This window comes from Elgaria multicarinata, chromosome 9 (assembly GCF_023053635.1).
Source record: "Elgaria multicarinata webbii isolate HBS135686 ecotype San Diego chromosome 9, rElgMul1.1.pri, whole genome shotgun sequence".
Lineage (NCBI taxonomy): Eukaryota > Metazoa > Chordata > Lepidosauria > Squamata > Anguidae > Elgaria > Elgaria multicarinata.
In genome coordinates, this window is record NC_086179.1 from 100,055,541 (window position 1) to 100,070,881 (window position 15,341).

Genomic DNA, 15,341 nt, shown 5'->3' on the forward strand with positions numbered 1-15,341 from the left:
GAACCCCAACTGAAATGGATCTAGATATTTGTCACAATATAGCCCCCATCTATTTTCCTATTATTTAATTATTATTTTAACAGTTACAAGATGGGGGATACTTGGCTCAGCAATACTACAAGCAAGAGGGATCTTGGAATTGTTGTGGATCACAAGCTGAATATGAGCCAACAGTGTGATGTGGCTGCAACAAAGGCAAATGCTATTTTGGGCTGCATTAATAGAAGTATAGCTTCCAAATCTTGCGAGGTACTGGTTCCTCTCTATTCGGCCCTGGTTAGGCCTCATCTAGAGTATTGCATTCAGTTCTGAGCACCACACTTCAAGAACGATGCAGCCAAGCTGGAGCGTGTTCAGAAGAGGGCAACCAGGATGATCAGGGGTCTGGAAACAAAGCCCCATGAAGAGAGACTGAAAGAACTGGGCATGCTTAGCTTGGAGAAGAGAAGATTGAGGGGAGACATGATAGCACTCTTCAAATACTTGAAAGGTTGTCATACAGAGGAGGGCCAGGATCTCTTCTCGATCCTTCTAGAGTGCAGGACACGGAATAACGGGCTCAAGTTACAGGAAGCCAGAATCTGGCTGGACATCAGGAAAAACTCCCTGACTGTTAGAGCAGTACAACAATGGAATCAGTTACCTAGGGAGGTTGTGGCTTCTCCCACACTAGAGGCATTCAGGGGGCAACTGGACAACTGTCTGTCAGGTATGCTTTGAGGTGGATTCCTGCATCGAGCAGGGGGTTGGACTCGATGGCCTCATAGGTCCCTTTCAACTCTACTATTCTGTGTTTTTTTGATTCTATGAAATCACATGAAGTTTGTACTGTACCTGTTGAAGTCAGAGGCAGCTTTAGATTGTGCATCTTTTGTATTTCTGTCTTGCTGGAGAGCACCCTGTTACTGTTTTCAGGTAGAGTTGAAGGAAATGGTGGACCCTGAGATCTGTTTTCCTGTTAAGTAACAACAATGTGGTTTTTAAAAAACACTTCTCTCAGCTCCCTTCTCTCACCCCATCTCTATTCTAAAAGACATCCATATAAGTATTCCTTTTCTGATAAAAACTGAACCAAACGAAGGGTAGTCATGTTATTTGCTGTAACAAAGAAAGCAAAGAGTCATGTGGCAACTTTACGCATATAGGCATATGTACAAAAAAGAACTAGGATTTTTTTTCTCCTGAGGAATTAACTCTCTCTCTCTCTCTCTCTCTCTCTCTCTCTCTCTCTCTCTCTCTCATACACACACACACACACACACACACACACACACACACCTTCATTCCTCAAATGGCCCCACATCCTTGTCTCTGTAAACAACCCTGGCTGCCGCTTCATCTTTGCTCCATGCTTCTGGTCTCTTAGTGTTCTAAGTCTGAGGAGATGCTGGATAAAAGCTGGAGGCAGGGCCGGTGCCAGACTATTCTGCACCCTAGGCAAGTGGAGAGCTGGGACTGGCTCACTTCGATTTGGGACCAAGCGGTCTGGAATTCAATGGGACTTACTTCCGTGCAAATGCAACCCGCTATGCATCCTGGCATCCCGATCCCCTCCGCACGTTTACTCAGGGGAATAAGGCTTCTGAGTAAGGAGGCATAGGCAGATCAGGCCGCACTGGCATTTCCTGGTGCAACGCTTTCTCGATGCAAGTCCTGTTGATCCACGCGCGCAGGATTGGGAAGCAGGAGAGTTTGCCTTGCGAGGAGTCCACAAGTCCCTAGCTTTCCTAGGGGAAGGGAGGGGGAGTCCCTCTTGCCCGCCTGCCTGGACATCGTGGCCTGTTTGAGGAGAGAGTCAAGGCGACCCGGTGCCCTTTCCTCGGGAGTAAGGCAGAGGCTGGCTTGGGCCAGGGTCGAGCTCGCCACGTGCTTTTTCTTCTTCTTCTGGCGGCTGCCTCCCAGCTCTGGGAGGGCAGCTTCCGGGTGTAAGACCAAACGCGGAGCCCCACCCCACCCCACCCCAGCATCCCTGGCTTTGTTTCGGCTGGGCGGGTGCGGGGCGCCATCTCACCCACCCAGGCAGGCCCAGCTCACAGCCAACAACACGTGTGAGTGCTGCGTGGCGTGGTGCCCCTCTTAGCTTGGCGCTCTAGGCAGCTGCCTGAGTGGACTCTATGGTAGCACCGGCCCTGGCTGGGGGAAAGCAGGGCTGGATTTTGGGGTGAGAGAGTCTGTATCCTCTTGTTCTGTCTGTAATACTTGCTAGGGGAGATAAGGGGCAGTGTTTAAATTCTAAAAAGAGACATTGGCTAGGTTTGGATGATTGCGATTGGTGGAAGAAGCCATCACAGCTTCTCCCCCCACCCCATGCATGCCACGTGCACAACCACCATTTACATAATTTCCCGCAGTGCAGCACGGGTTAGCATGTGGTCCAAACTGGGCACGCAGCGTGGCAAAGGTGGTTCCGTACCCACCCTAAAACCTCTACCGCACGTCATGGATTTTAGGGTAGATGCGAAGTCATCTCCGCTGAATGCCCAGTTGGATGACCTGCCAATTCACACTGTATCACAGGGGATTGTGCAAATGGCAGCCATGTGCACAGCATGCATGGGCACAAGGGAAGAGCCCAGGGTGCCCTTCTTCCCCCACAGCAATCACCCACAGTGTGGGCTTGTCTATATGGCTTCTTTACTCCAACCTAAATGTGCATATTTGTGTTTCAGGACACATGACGCAGCTGTCCATTTGCCGTAGCCACAGGTTTTTTAACGCGATAATGCACATATTCGCATTCGCAATTTACCGCGACTTTTAGATCACACCCGAGTTTGTACCGCTTTATGGTTATGTGTCTTTGGGGGAGTAAAATCATATTTTGACATGTAGGTGGAGCTTTGAGGGTAGGACAAAGTGATTGGGTGATTCCCCAGCTTCTCCCACCTATTGCATCCTCTCGCTGCCTCTTTTCTTCCTGTTAGTTTCATGTTGAATTAAGATGGAGCTTTTAAAATGAGGGGGAAACGAGCACCAAGAGACAGGAGACATGTTCAGTGCCCCGCTCGCATCCTCTTCTGCTGCCTTGTTCGTTTGCCCACTCACATTTCCTCTTCTATGACTCTGAGGAACTCCGCAGATAAGATTTATAGCTTCGCTCCTCTCCTCCATATCAGCGTACTTGCGAATGTCCGTATGTGTGCATTAATAACTGTGCCACACAAAGAAGCCACGAGCCTGGCTCTGAGGAGACAGAAGCAGCAGCAGCGGCAGCTCAGGCTCTCGCTCACTCTTCTCTTCCCCCTGCACCCCGCCCACCTCAGGAGAAAGGGATGGCTACGTGGTGCACAGGCGGGTGGCCGGGCGCGCGCTCAGCCACCGAAGCAGCCGGCATGAGAGCCCCCTCCCGTCTTCAGGAAGTCTGTGTGAGGGAGGGGGGACAGAGAAGCCACTCCAAACTCCTCGACTGGGAGGGAGCAAGAAGTGAAAGAGGCACCAGGCGCCTGAGGAATTGGGGGAGGGTCAGCAGCTCACTCACTCCAAGTGCTGGGGGAGCCTCACAAGCGGGGCATTTTTTCCACAGAGGCACGCCCTAGCACCAGCTCACAGAGAGGGATGTGGACTGGAGTGGGCAGGGGAGAACACAGGGGCTGGGACCTCCAAGCCCCCTTTTTTCCCCTCATTGCTTCAGTCTCCGGCAGTGCCCATGTGACACCCCCCTCTGTTCTTCTCTTCTCCCAACAACCCCCCAGCATTTGCCACTCTTCTGAGCTGGAGAGGGTCATCCCATGCACAAAGAAGGGGCAGGGCACACGCGTGTGCTTTCACCAGCCAGAGATGGACAGGCATGCAAGGACTGAGAGGGGGGTTGGCAAGGAGAAGGGTGAATTTCTCGGTACTGATGGGCTAATGTCTTGACTGAATGACTGGCGTATGAAGGGAGTGTCACACGTGTGAATGTTCCTGCACCGCACTACAAATCATCATCATCATCATCATCATCATCATCATCATCATCAGGAGATAAATCTCTGTTGCTGCTGCAGTGACGCTCTTTACCTAGATTTGAATCAACGAAAATTCAGGTTTATATTTAATGAGGAGCAATCCCATTGTCATATAGATACAGTTCTGTATCTAGTTTGAACTTGCCAGCTCTTCCAACATGTAAGTTCGGAATCATAAAGTAGGTGGACCTAGCCTCTAAATTGGCTAACTAGACCACTGACATAAAAAAAATAGAATTTAACTTCCCATTGGGCAAAGCAACAATCCATCTCTGTTAAGAGGCCAGGTTTCAATGACCTCAAGAAGAGCAAGTGGCATAGTATTTGAGCACAGAACTGGTACTCGGGAGATCCGGGTTCTAGTCCCCACTCAACCATATGGTTCACTGGGTGACTTTGGGCCAGTCCCTGACTCTCAGCCTAACCTACTTCACAGGGTTGTTGTAAGGATAAAAGGGAGAGGAGGAGATATGGATCATATAGGCTGCCTTGCTCCTTTCAAGAGGGGAAAAATCAGGTTATTAATAAATAATAAATAAATAAGGTTCCATAACAGTTAAATTTTGCTGTGAAATATGGAAATAATACTGGTGGAAAGCTCTTTGTATATCTTTGTTCTCTGTTAGTTCCCTTTGCTCTTCCCACTCTGGAAAAATTCCTGCAGACGCCCATGGCATTACTGGACCCTGCTCTTGTCTGTCTAGTTTGGGGTGTTCTAAGCTAAGGTGACCATATTTTGGTTGCATGCACACCGCCACAACACACCTCTGCATTTTCCTAGTGTGTGTTCTTTGTTGTTCCTCTCAAACGCCGCTCGGCTGAATGCCATGGTAGCCCAGAGAGATATGTGTCATAGGCTGCTTTGCAGTTCTTGCTTCCATTTCTCTACTCCCCCCACATTCCCCATCTCCAAAACATCTGGACAAGTGGGGAGGAAGGGTAGCAAATGGCTTTATTTATACATGGCCTCCGAAAAGTGCATAATTCCCCTGGCACACCATTAGTTCTGCAGGGCTTGGCAAATTTGCGAGGCACCTCCACCCCACAAGTCCCCTAAAGCGTAGTGCCAATTGAAGCAATGACTTTACTTCTGGGTAGGCATAGTTAGACCTCTGCTCTCCCCCCACCCCCGCCCCACGTGACTTTCCCTTCTGCCAATTAGTGCCCAAAGTACACCCACCATCCTAAGCCACATTCACCCCACCAACAGCAGATGCCCAGAGAACCATGGCGACAGTGGAGCAAAGTTAAAATACATGGTAAAATGGTGCCATGAAAATGCACAGCTTCGAGACCGATACCACAATGCGTCTGTAAATAGCCAGCTGCATCATCTAAACAGAAGTGCACAACTTTGCAACCACAATGGAGTATATACCCCAAGTAGACATATCCTGGTACGATCTACACTACTACTTTATAACGGTATTGAAGTGCACTGACAACTGTTGGGGCCCGTGTCACATTCCATATACCGTTTTCAAACTGCTTATATCCTGCTTGGTGAAAATCTGGCCCCTAGATTTCCACCTGTCCTGTGTTGCTTCTGTGTGCTTGGAAACGGGTGGAGGCAAGGCAATCTTCTTCTCTGGGAATCCTTCCTAAAAATGCCTTACAGAGAGGGTTGAGTGGCGGAGGTGTGTTTTGGAAAGCGCTAAGTATGTGGGGAGGGGGGGGAGTGCATGCATGCATGCATGAGAAAGACAAGACATTTTTAGTATGGTGCCCTTGACACTCCCTCAGAATTCTAGATGTGCCCATAAGTTCACAGAGTTTCCCTATCCTTGGACTAGAGTATCTCAGGAGGCTTAGCAGCCTATCAATAATTCTTTTGGGGGAACCCTTGCCAAGAAAGTATCCATCGGTAGAGAAAGTAATCCTGCCTTCCAGATCTGTAACACATGTTCAGAAACTCAGAGCAATGCTGGTCTCAGTTGAAAGGGAAAGGCATTCTTCATGTGCTCAGGGACTTTTTCAGTATATGCCCTGGCTAGCAGAAATAATTGTTGAATACAAAGCATGGACAGAATTTATTGGTTCCTGCAGAAAGGAGAACTGGTGATGGGAACTATAAAGGAAGGTCACTTTACACACACAAAAGAGCACTTTGCAGAAACACTATGGCCTCAGAACACATGCAGGGCCGGCAAAGCTGGTCATAGGCCTGGGCCAGATGGGAAATGTAGGCTCCATTTTAAAGTGCTCATTAAGTATTTTTTAATCAGTTCTAAATACATATGGACTAGAATGATTTATAAAAAAGGTAATGGCAAGTACTTTTATTCAAGATGTATATAAGACATCTTTGCCTCTACCAGGGGGACTCAGAGTAGACCCCCTCAAAATCGTAGGCCCATGCCAACTGGCCCCACTGCACCCCCCCTGCCCAGCCCTGAACATATACAGGAAGAACACACGGTTCCAGAATTTTTACAGGCCTCCTGCTTCTGGATTCAAGAAACAAAAACCCAGCAGCAACCCTGACTCTTACAACAGGTTCATGTCCTGAAAATGTCTGGGTTTGCCTCTAACATGAGCGTATGGTGACTGGGCCCCTATGTCCTGTGTTGACTCGGGCCTTGTTTCTCCCCTTCTCTATGGTGGGCTGGAACTTACATCTCCAATTTTCCAATTCCGTGTCTTATGTAGTTAACAATTGGAGGTCACTCCAGTTGTTGCCTGTCTTGCTCCCTCCCTTTCCCAGCCTGGCAGAAGGCTCCCATTAATCTTCAGTGGGTCTTGAAGACCATTATCCCAGCCAGGACTGTTTACTGTTTACTGTCTGTTTACTGTTTAAGAGTTTTCTCCCTTTACGAATCTTAAGAATTTCTGGTAAGCATGAATATTCACAAAATTATTGACACCATAATGTGTATTCACACAGTATTCCCCCAACCACTTAGCTTTTCTTATAACTACAAGGAAATGCTAAATAAGTAAGCAAAAAAAAGCACCTAAACTTTGTTCACCTTACCTGATGCAATGTATTTACATTCTGCAAGTTCTTTGTGGCTATTTGTGGAAGGATAGCATCTTGTAGTTGGGATTTTACAGCACTTGAAACCAAATTGGTCTTAACTTGGTATTCCAGATGAGGGAGCACACTAATGCTGCTATTTAATTTCTAATGAAAATATAAACGTACAATAGAAATAGCATGAATTTGGCTATATAATATTTGAGAGAAAGGCACACTTAAATAAAATTAATAGCAAACAGCTATTTTAATATGTATAAAAACTGGCTAACAAGTTTTAGCTGGTCACACTAGTCAGCCATTATGACCATAGCAAGACATATGCCTGGACATGCGCTTCTTGCCCCCTCGGTATCCCTCATCCCCTCATGCACGTGGCACAAAGGTATCCTTGTTTCTTACCTGCTGTTTTCAGTGACATCTGATCTGGGAAACTGTGGTTTAAGAGCTTCCTACAAATATCTTGGTTCATAGGAAGCTCTTCAACAACTTTTTCCTAGTTTAGGAGAATTTATATTTTAACAAACAAGGATATTTTCAATTAAAACATGCATGTGAGGAGAGGAGGAAAAAGGAAGGTGAAGAGGAAGCATGCAGGCACATGGCTTATTCCTGGTTTGATAATCATGGTTTAAAAAACCAAGATTGTGATACCTGTACCACCTGGGAAAATTTGAAATTCGCATTTTGGATACACATTTTTATTTACTGATATTCTAATAAAAATAATTGGTCAGGAAATGTGGGGTTTTTTAATTGTTGCACCTGTTTTTCATTTGTGAGGAAAATAATGTCAGCTTCTAATTTTAAAATGTTAATTCAAAACTTTTGCAAATTTGGCAGAGGGGAAAGGGGAATTGCCTTTTCTTTTCTTTTTTAAGTTCATCATATTTTTCAGAGGGAAAAAAGCGAAATGGTTGAAAATGTTGTGGCATGTGTTAACACAATACTTTAAAAAATTTAATATATTGTTTGGCGAGTTACTGATCCCTCCATGGCTGTATTATAATTTACTTTAAAACTACTCAACTTCACAAAAACTTGCAATATGGAATGGGAGGTTGCTTTTCAAGAAACAGAAATTGTTACAGAAATGGTAGCTCAAATGAGTATACCTATTTTTCAGAAAGGCATAAAACCTTTTGAAGAATAGACATGATCTTGACAACTAAAGAATTGCTTACAGAAGTTAGTAGAATAGAATTTTTGCCAAAATCATTTTCAGATCATAATCCTATATTGATGGTATATAGGAGAAGAGGAAATACATTCAGATGGAGATTAAATGAGACTTTACTGCAAGATAAAAAGATAGTGGAAAATGGAAAAAAATTTGAAAGAATATTTTGAACTGTATTTGAATAAGGGAACTGACCTGCGAATGGTTTGGGATTTAAGTAAGGCTATCAGAGGATATTTTATTCAACAAAACACACAATTGAAGAGAAAAAGAGAAGAGGAAACTCAAAATATTTTGAGTGAGATTAAGAAAAATGAAGAACCCTTAAAGAAAGCACCTGGAAAAGCAAGTATTATATGACAAATTAAAATGCTTCAACAACAATTATCAATGTTAACGATTTCGTGAAGCAAAGAAATTTTGAATCAGCAAATAAACCAGGAAAATGGTTGGTTTATAAATTAAGAAAAGAAAAAGAAAAGAGAATAATAGTTAATATAAAAGAGAATGGAAGAGAACTAATAGAGAACAAAGATATACAAAGAGCTTTCCACCAGTATTATTCAAATTTGTATAACAGACAAGATATTTCAGTTGATTTAATGGACAAATATATTTAAAAAACAAAATTTACCAAGAATTTCAAAAGAACAAAGGCCATGTAAGAACAATTTTAAATGTGGTGGAATATTTCAAATAACATCCGGGGGGGGGGGGGGAAGCGGCTTTGATCTTCTTAGATGCAGAGAAATCATTCAATAATCTTAACTGGAACTTTTTATTCAGAACTTTAGAAGAACTGGACTTTGGAGAACATTTTATAAAATGGGTGAAATCCATCTATACCTCTAAAAAAGTGCAAATAATTATAAATGGAGACAATGGGGATGCCCATTGTCACCACTATTATTTATTTTAGTGTTGGAGCTGCTGAATCGAGATATAAGACAAGAAGAATGAATCAGAAGAATAAAGATAAAAAGGAGATACATAAATTGAGGGCCTTTGCAGATGAGTTGGTGTTTACTTTGGTGGATCCTTTAAAGGGCATTGAAACTCTGATGAGTAAATTGAAAGAATTTGGGGCAGTGGCAGGTTTTAAAGTTAATAAACAAAACACAAAGATGTTAACAAAGTATATGAATTCTCAAGAACAAGTAAAATTGATAGAAAAGACAGGTTTCCAAATTGAAAAGAAGATAAAATATTTGGGAATTGTATTAACAAATATGAATTGTATGTTATTTCAAAATAATTATGTTAAGGTATGGAATGAGGTTAAAAGGGATTTGGAGCAATGGGAAAAGGTCCAACTGTCACTTCTGGGGAGAATTGCAACAATCAAAATGAATGTACTGCCAAGAATGTTATTTTTGTTTCAAACTGTACTATTGTAACATCGGACCTACCATTTAAGCAGTGGCAGAGAGAGATAACCAAATTTATCTGGCAAGCAAAAGAACCAAGAGTTAAAATTAAAATACTGCAGGATGCAAAAGAAAGAGGAGGACTGGGGTTGCCAGACCTCAAAGTATATTTCTCTGCCTGCTGTTTATTGTGGATGATAAGAATAGATAAGAAAACAGAAAAGGAATATAGATAAGAAAAATCATGGGTTTGAACAAACAAAATCTTAATTTGAAATATGTTGAACATGTTATTGCAAAGATGTATAAATTGTTGTTAAGATATGAGATGGAACATGAACAAGTAAAAGATAAAAATGGGCACAAAATTTTGGACATAATGTCTTAATGGAAGAGTGGGAAAATATGTGGGGAAAGGGTTTAAAATTTACATTATGTGCAAAACCTAAAGAGAATTTTTATAAGATGATGTATAGATGGTATATGTCACCAGTAAAATTACCTAAAATGTTTAAAGATGCCTCAAGAAATAGTTGGAAATGTAAGAAAGAAGGAACTTTTTATCACCTTTGGTGGACTTGTAAAAAAGACAGGAGATTTTGGACTCAAATATATTCCTTAATTCAAAAAATATTAAAGAAAATCAGAGAAATGAAACCGGAAGCTTTCTTACTTGGACTAATGGACAAACAAATAAAAGAGAAGAGGGGGGTGACGACTTTATTTTTGTATATGACAACGGCAGCAAGATTGTTATACGCACAAAACTGGAAGAATGAAACAATGCCAACAATGGACGAATGGATGTTGAAGATGTTGGAACTTGCAGAGATGGCAAAACTCACAGCGATAATGAGAGAAAGGCCAACAACTATGTTTATGCTGGAATGGAAACTTTTGATAGAACATCTGAAAGAGAGAGAAAAATGATGTATTTGTTTGTGGATTTTAGTATTAAGATGGGGAAAGAGAGGAAAGGAGGAGGGATTAGAGAGACATGAAGTTTGAATCTGTGAATCCAATGTATGAGACTCAGATAAATCATAAGAAAGAACTGAATTTGATTGACATATAAATGGTAATTAAGAAATTAGTTGGCATTTTCGACAGGAAGAGGGCTAAAAAATGTACTTTAACCTTACCCTTAAATGTTTTTATTGTAACTGTAGTTGTTTCATGTATACCTTTGTTTGTATGTATTATATGTGATGTCTGCATTGGTGAAATTTTAAAAAAATGCAAAAAAAAAAAAAGAAGTTGTTCAATAAGGACTAGTTGAACAGCTCTTTGGATCCTGGCTAATATCACCAACAATTATCTTCACCCTACTCCATGTGGAAGCTAGGGATGTGCTCCGCTTCTAATTGGACCGGCAAATTAGAAGCGGAGCGGGGTGCTTCACCTCCCCTTAAGGTGGAGGCGAATAGGATTGGGGGCCCAGCGGAGCGTGGCGAAGAGGATCGAGGTGAAGGCGGATCCTTCGCCTCGATCCAGAGCTCCGCCGGAAAGGTAAGTGGGGTTTACCGGGCCCTGCCACTGTCGCTGTCGCCCATGCAGCGACAGTGGCAGGGCCCAGTAAATGCCCCCTCCTCTCCCTTACCTGCCTCTGTCCGCGGTCCCTCGGCTTCTTCAATTGAGCCCGCGGTTCAACCAGGAAGTCTAGGCCGCACTTGTGGCCCAGACTTCCTGGCTGAACCGCAGGCTCAATTGAAGAAGCCCACGGACCGCGGACGGAGGCAAGTAAGGCCCCCCCTCCCCCTTGGTCCCTTACTGGGCTCTGCCGCCATCGCCGCACGGGCGGCGACGGCGGCAGGGCCCGGTAACCCCCCCGCCCTCCTCTCCCATCCTTACCTGGCACCACTCCCCTCCACTGCAGAGCTCCGATTCGGAGCTGGAGCTCCGCGGCGAAGAGGAGCGGAGTATGGGCGGAGCGGCTCGGAGCGGAGCGGGCCGATCCGAAATTTTCGGATCGGCCCACGGGGTAGAGTGGGGGGTCCGTGCACACCCGTAGTAGAAGCAGACTTCCATATGTATACTAGTAGGCTGACAAAGAGCTGCATATGCAAATGGGTCTCGGTGTGCTTTCAGTCTACCCAGTCCGACTACAGAGGCAGCAGCTGCACATACAAAGCTATTTCTCCATTAGGAACTGTTGAACAGGATTCTAGGTCAAGGCTTGGAGCTCCTACATACAAAAGAGAAACTTTCATAGTGAGAGGGCTGCAAACTTACAGTAAGACCCAAAGTATTTTGGTGCCTGAGGCAAAAAAGCTAAATGGTAAACCACATAATAAAAATATAATAAACTAAATACATTTGCCGCCCTTTAATTATACCTCCACATCTGCTGCCTGAGGTAGGCAACCTCACCCTGCCTAAAGGTCAAGCCAGTCTGATTTTGGCCTATTTTTAAATAACTCAAGGTGACACTTGCAAATAAGCAATGGAAAGTTTTTTTAAAGAAGAAATGTATAGTTCAGGGAATGGTGGGAAGCCTAGCTCGTAAGTTTTCAGTCTAGGAGCCTGGACCCATGAGGGAAAGGGAGAAAAGAGGAAAAGTAGAAGAGGGATTATTCTTGAAAAATATGAATCATCTTAGCATTATTGGCTGTATTAATAAATATTAATCATCTTAGTATCACTGCCTTACACTGTCTCCAAGAGACCTTCTGCTACCTTGGAAAAGATTGCATCAGTTCTCTGTGGCTGGTGCATAAAAGATGGGCAGCCTGACACCACCACCATCACTGCCCCCTGCTCCGAGAGGACACAGAAGCTCAACTCCCTGCCAATGCAGGAAATCAACTACTACAGCATCTCTGCTAGGTGGCCACCACCTTCTGAAGTGGTCTGTCCTATTGCTGAACAGCTTGTGCCATCAGATGTTTTCTTAATGTTGAGTCTATATCCTTTTTCTCACCATTTGAACCAATTGGTTTGGGTCTTAGCCTCTAGAACATATTTACCCAACCTCGTGCCTTGCAGATGTATTGGACTTCAATTCCCATCAGCCCAGTCAGCATGGCCAATGGTCAGGAATCCTGGGAGTTGTAGTGCAAAACATCTATCTGGAAGATACCAGATAGGGGAAAGCTGCTCCAGAGCAACAGAAAACAAATCTGCTCCATCTACATGGCAGTCCTTCAAATATTTGAAGCTGGTGATCATATTGTCTCTTCTCCATGCTAAACAGGCCCTACACCTTTCCTCATAGGACGTGGTCTCCAGGCATCTCATCATCTTTGTCACTATCCTCTCAGCTGTTCAATATCGTTTTTAAAGTGCAGTGCCCAGAACTGCACCCAGTATTCCACATGAAGTCTGGAGGGACTTATCCTTTGGTGTATGTGTTAAAGCATGACACGTCCAAATACTAAATAACCCAGGAATCTTAAAATAGCATGTCTGTGTGATCTGGCATATTACTGTTTTGTAGTGGCAGTGGGGTGTACATGGCAGTTTACAGAGTAAGGAAAAGTTAGGTTCCTGATCCAATCTACAATTAGACTACATGCAGGGGGATGAGCCTAGGGAGTAATAGATAAAAGACAGTTGTCATCAACAGATGAATGTTAGTAAATGTAACTGAGCATAATCAAGCATCACGTTGGATGAGGACTAAGCCTAAAATCAGGATTTGAAGGAGGAAAGACAGGCTTTGTTTTGGTTGAGGGCAAAAATAATTGTACCCCATTTAGGGTAAGGGTTAGATTATTGCATAATCTGTCAAATTCTGATGTACCAATATTGAGACTCAAGTTTTTCTCAGGCTTTTACTGCAGTCATTTCTGTAATTGGCTTTGAGTCTTTGAAGTCCCAATATAAACCAGCAGAGAACAGTTTATACCATAATTCCTTAACCAGGATCAGCCTCTGGGTTTCCCAACCACAGGCCCAGACAAACTCAGGCTCAGAATACAGAATAAGTCCAAACAACGTGGACTCCGCAGCCTCCCTTCTGAACTCAGAATTCGTGTCAGAGGCTATTGCCTTCCTCCCCCGCCCCCGCATCCAACCTGGACTGAGACAAAGTCTGGCATAGTCACCCTGCCTCATTCACAGAATTATCTTCCATGTGTATTTTCCACTACTTTTCCCATCCCTTACCACAAAAACAAAATAGCTGAACAATGCTTTTCTAGGTAGTGCTCTGTTAGGAAGCATCCTTACTAGCAGTGGAGAGTGATACAGATTGCATTGCTGTTCTCTGCTGCAGAACCAATGAGAAGCCTTAGAATGCAACTTCAAACAGCAAGTAGCTGTTGCCATGCTAAGTCTTGAGTTATGTTTAGAAGGAACAAGTTATCCTCAAACATATTGAATTGGGGCCTCTTTACAGCTACCCCATAGACAGCAAAGTGGGGACTGCTTCCTCAAGATACAATCCAGTGTTTCTGGGGAACATGTAAACAACTGTGTCGGCAGGGGCAGGTCTTTTCACCTGATCAACAAGTCCCCCCCCCCACACACACACATGCTGGGTGGGAGGATACTGCTAAGAATAAACCAAGCATTTAGTGTTGACCTCACCTGCTGATGTCGATCCTTATGATTTGTCAGCCCTAGGTTTCCTTTCTTGAACTTATGTGTCAGGGATGTGGTTTCTTGGGTGATTAAAGGAGGCACTTCCCGCTGTCTTTGGACTGTAGTTTTGGGCTCAAGTAGAGTCTGTAACAGTAAAGCAAGCTATTTTGAGCTTTAAACCTCTGTCTGTCTCTCTTTCTCTCTTTCTTTCAATCTCTAGCTCTCAAACAGTTCTCATTTTCATTATTTTGGACCTATAAAACAGCATGTAGACACATACAGCTCAACAACTGATGTAGTGGATATTATGAATCATTATAACTTGATAGCTTACCAAAGATAATTGAGTATAACCTGCCTCAGTTGAGGTTTGATCTATCTTGGTTTTGCTTGCTGTATGGTATATGTCACATTTTGGAGTCTTTCCTGTTTGGAAAAATATAGGGTACATATAGGTGTATAAATTTAAAACATATCAGTTTTACATCACAATCCTGTGTATATTTTCTTAGCAGTAAGTCCCACTACATTCAGTGAGTCTTATTCTCAGGGAAGTGTACATAGGATTGCAGCCTTAGACAAGTTCAGTTGCAAACGCAAGCTCGTAGAGCCAGGGCTGGGCAGAGGCCTACGATTTCGAGGGGGAGCTACTCCGAGTCCCCCTGGTAGAGGCAAAGGGGGACCCTTTGGTAAAGATTTGTTACAAAGTAGCTCTCCTGTGAGTGAGCAGTACTGACTCCATTTTGAGACAGCCAAAAAACCAAGGTGTCTTCACACACACACACCCATCTCCAGCATGAATTTTCCCAAAGAAAAGCATGTAAAGCAGCAGTTCTCAACCTGTGGGTCGGGACCCCTTTGGGGGTCGAACGACCCTTTCACAGGGGTCGCCTAAGACCATTGGAAAACACATATTTCCGATGGTCTTAGGAAACTGTATTGACTGAACTATGTCATGTATCATCTTTTGTATTATTAAAGCTATTGTTATGTATTATTTTCATTAGCAAACCATCCCATGACAATGGATCGTGTAGAGAAGAACGAAAATAATTTTATGGTTGGGGGTCACCACAACATGAGGAACTGTATTAAAGGGTCGCGGCATTAGGAAGGTTGAGAACCACTGATGTAAAGCATTTCTGAATGTGAAGAAGTGATGTCATATACATCTGGAATAAAAGTGCTTGCCATTACCTTTTGTGTAAATCGTTCTAGTTCATATGTATTTAGAATTGATTAAAAATACTTAATGAGCAGTTTGAAATGGTGCCTACATTTCCCATTTGGCCTGGGCCTATTACCAGCTTTGCCTGGCCCTGTGGAGAGGGTGAAGGGGGCATTCC

The 15,341-nt window shown here is 43.7% G+C and overlaps 1 protein-coding gene across 1 annotated transcript in view; it reads right to left on the bottom strand.

Moving 5' to 3' along the window:
- DYRK4 (dual specificity tyrosine phosphorylation regulated kinase 4) overlaps nt 1-15,341 on the bottom strand; it is a 113,906-nt gene that overhangs the window by 78,048 nt on the left and 20,517 nt on the right. The window contains exons 4-8 of the mRNA XM_063133436.1: nt 14,330-14,421; nt 14,002-14,139; nt 6,922-7,071; nt 3,540-3,542; nt 835-955 (exon numbers count right to left, since the gene is read on the bottom strand). Coding sequence (XP_062989506.1) covers nt 835-955; nt 3,540-3,542; nt 6,922-7,071; nt 14,002-14,139; nt 14,330-14,421 — 504 coding nt within the window. The remainder of the gene's footprint in view (nt 1-834; nt 956-3,539; nt 3,543-6,921; nt 7,072-14,001; nt 14,140-14,329; nt 14,422-15,341) is intronic.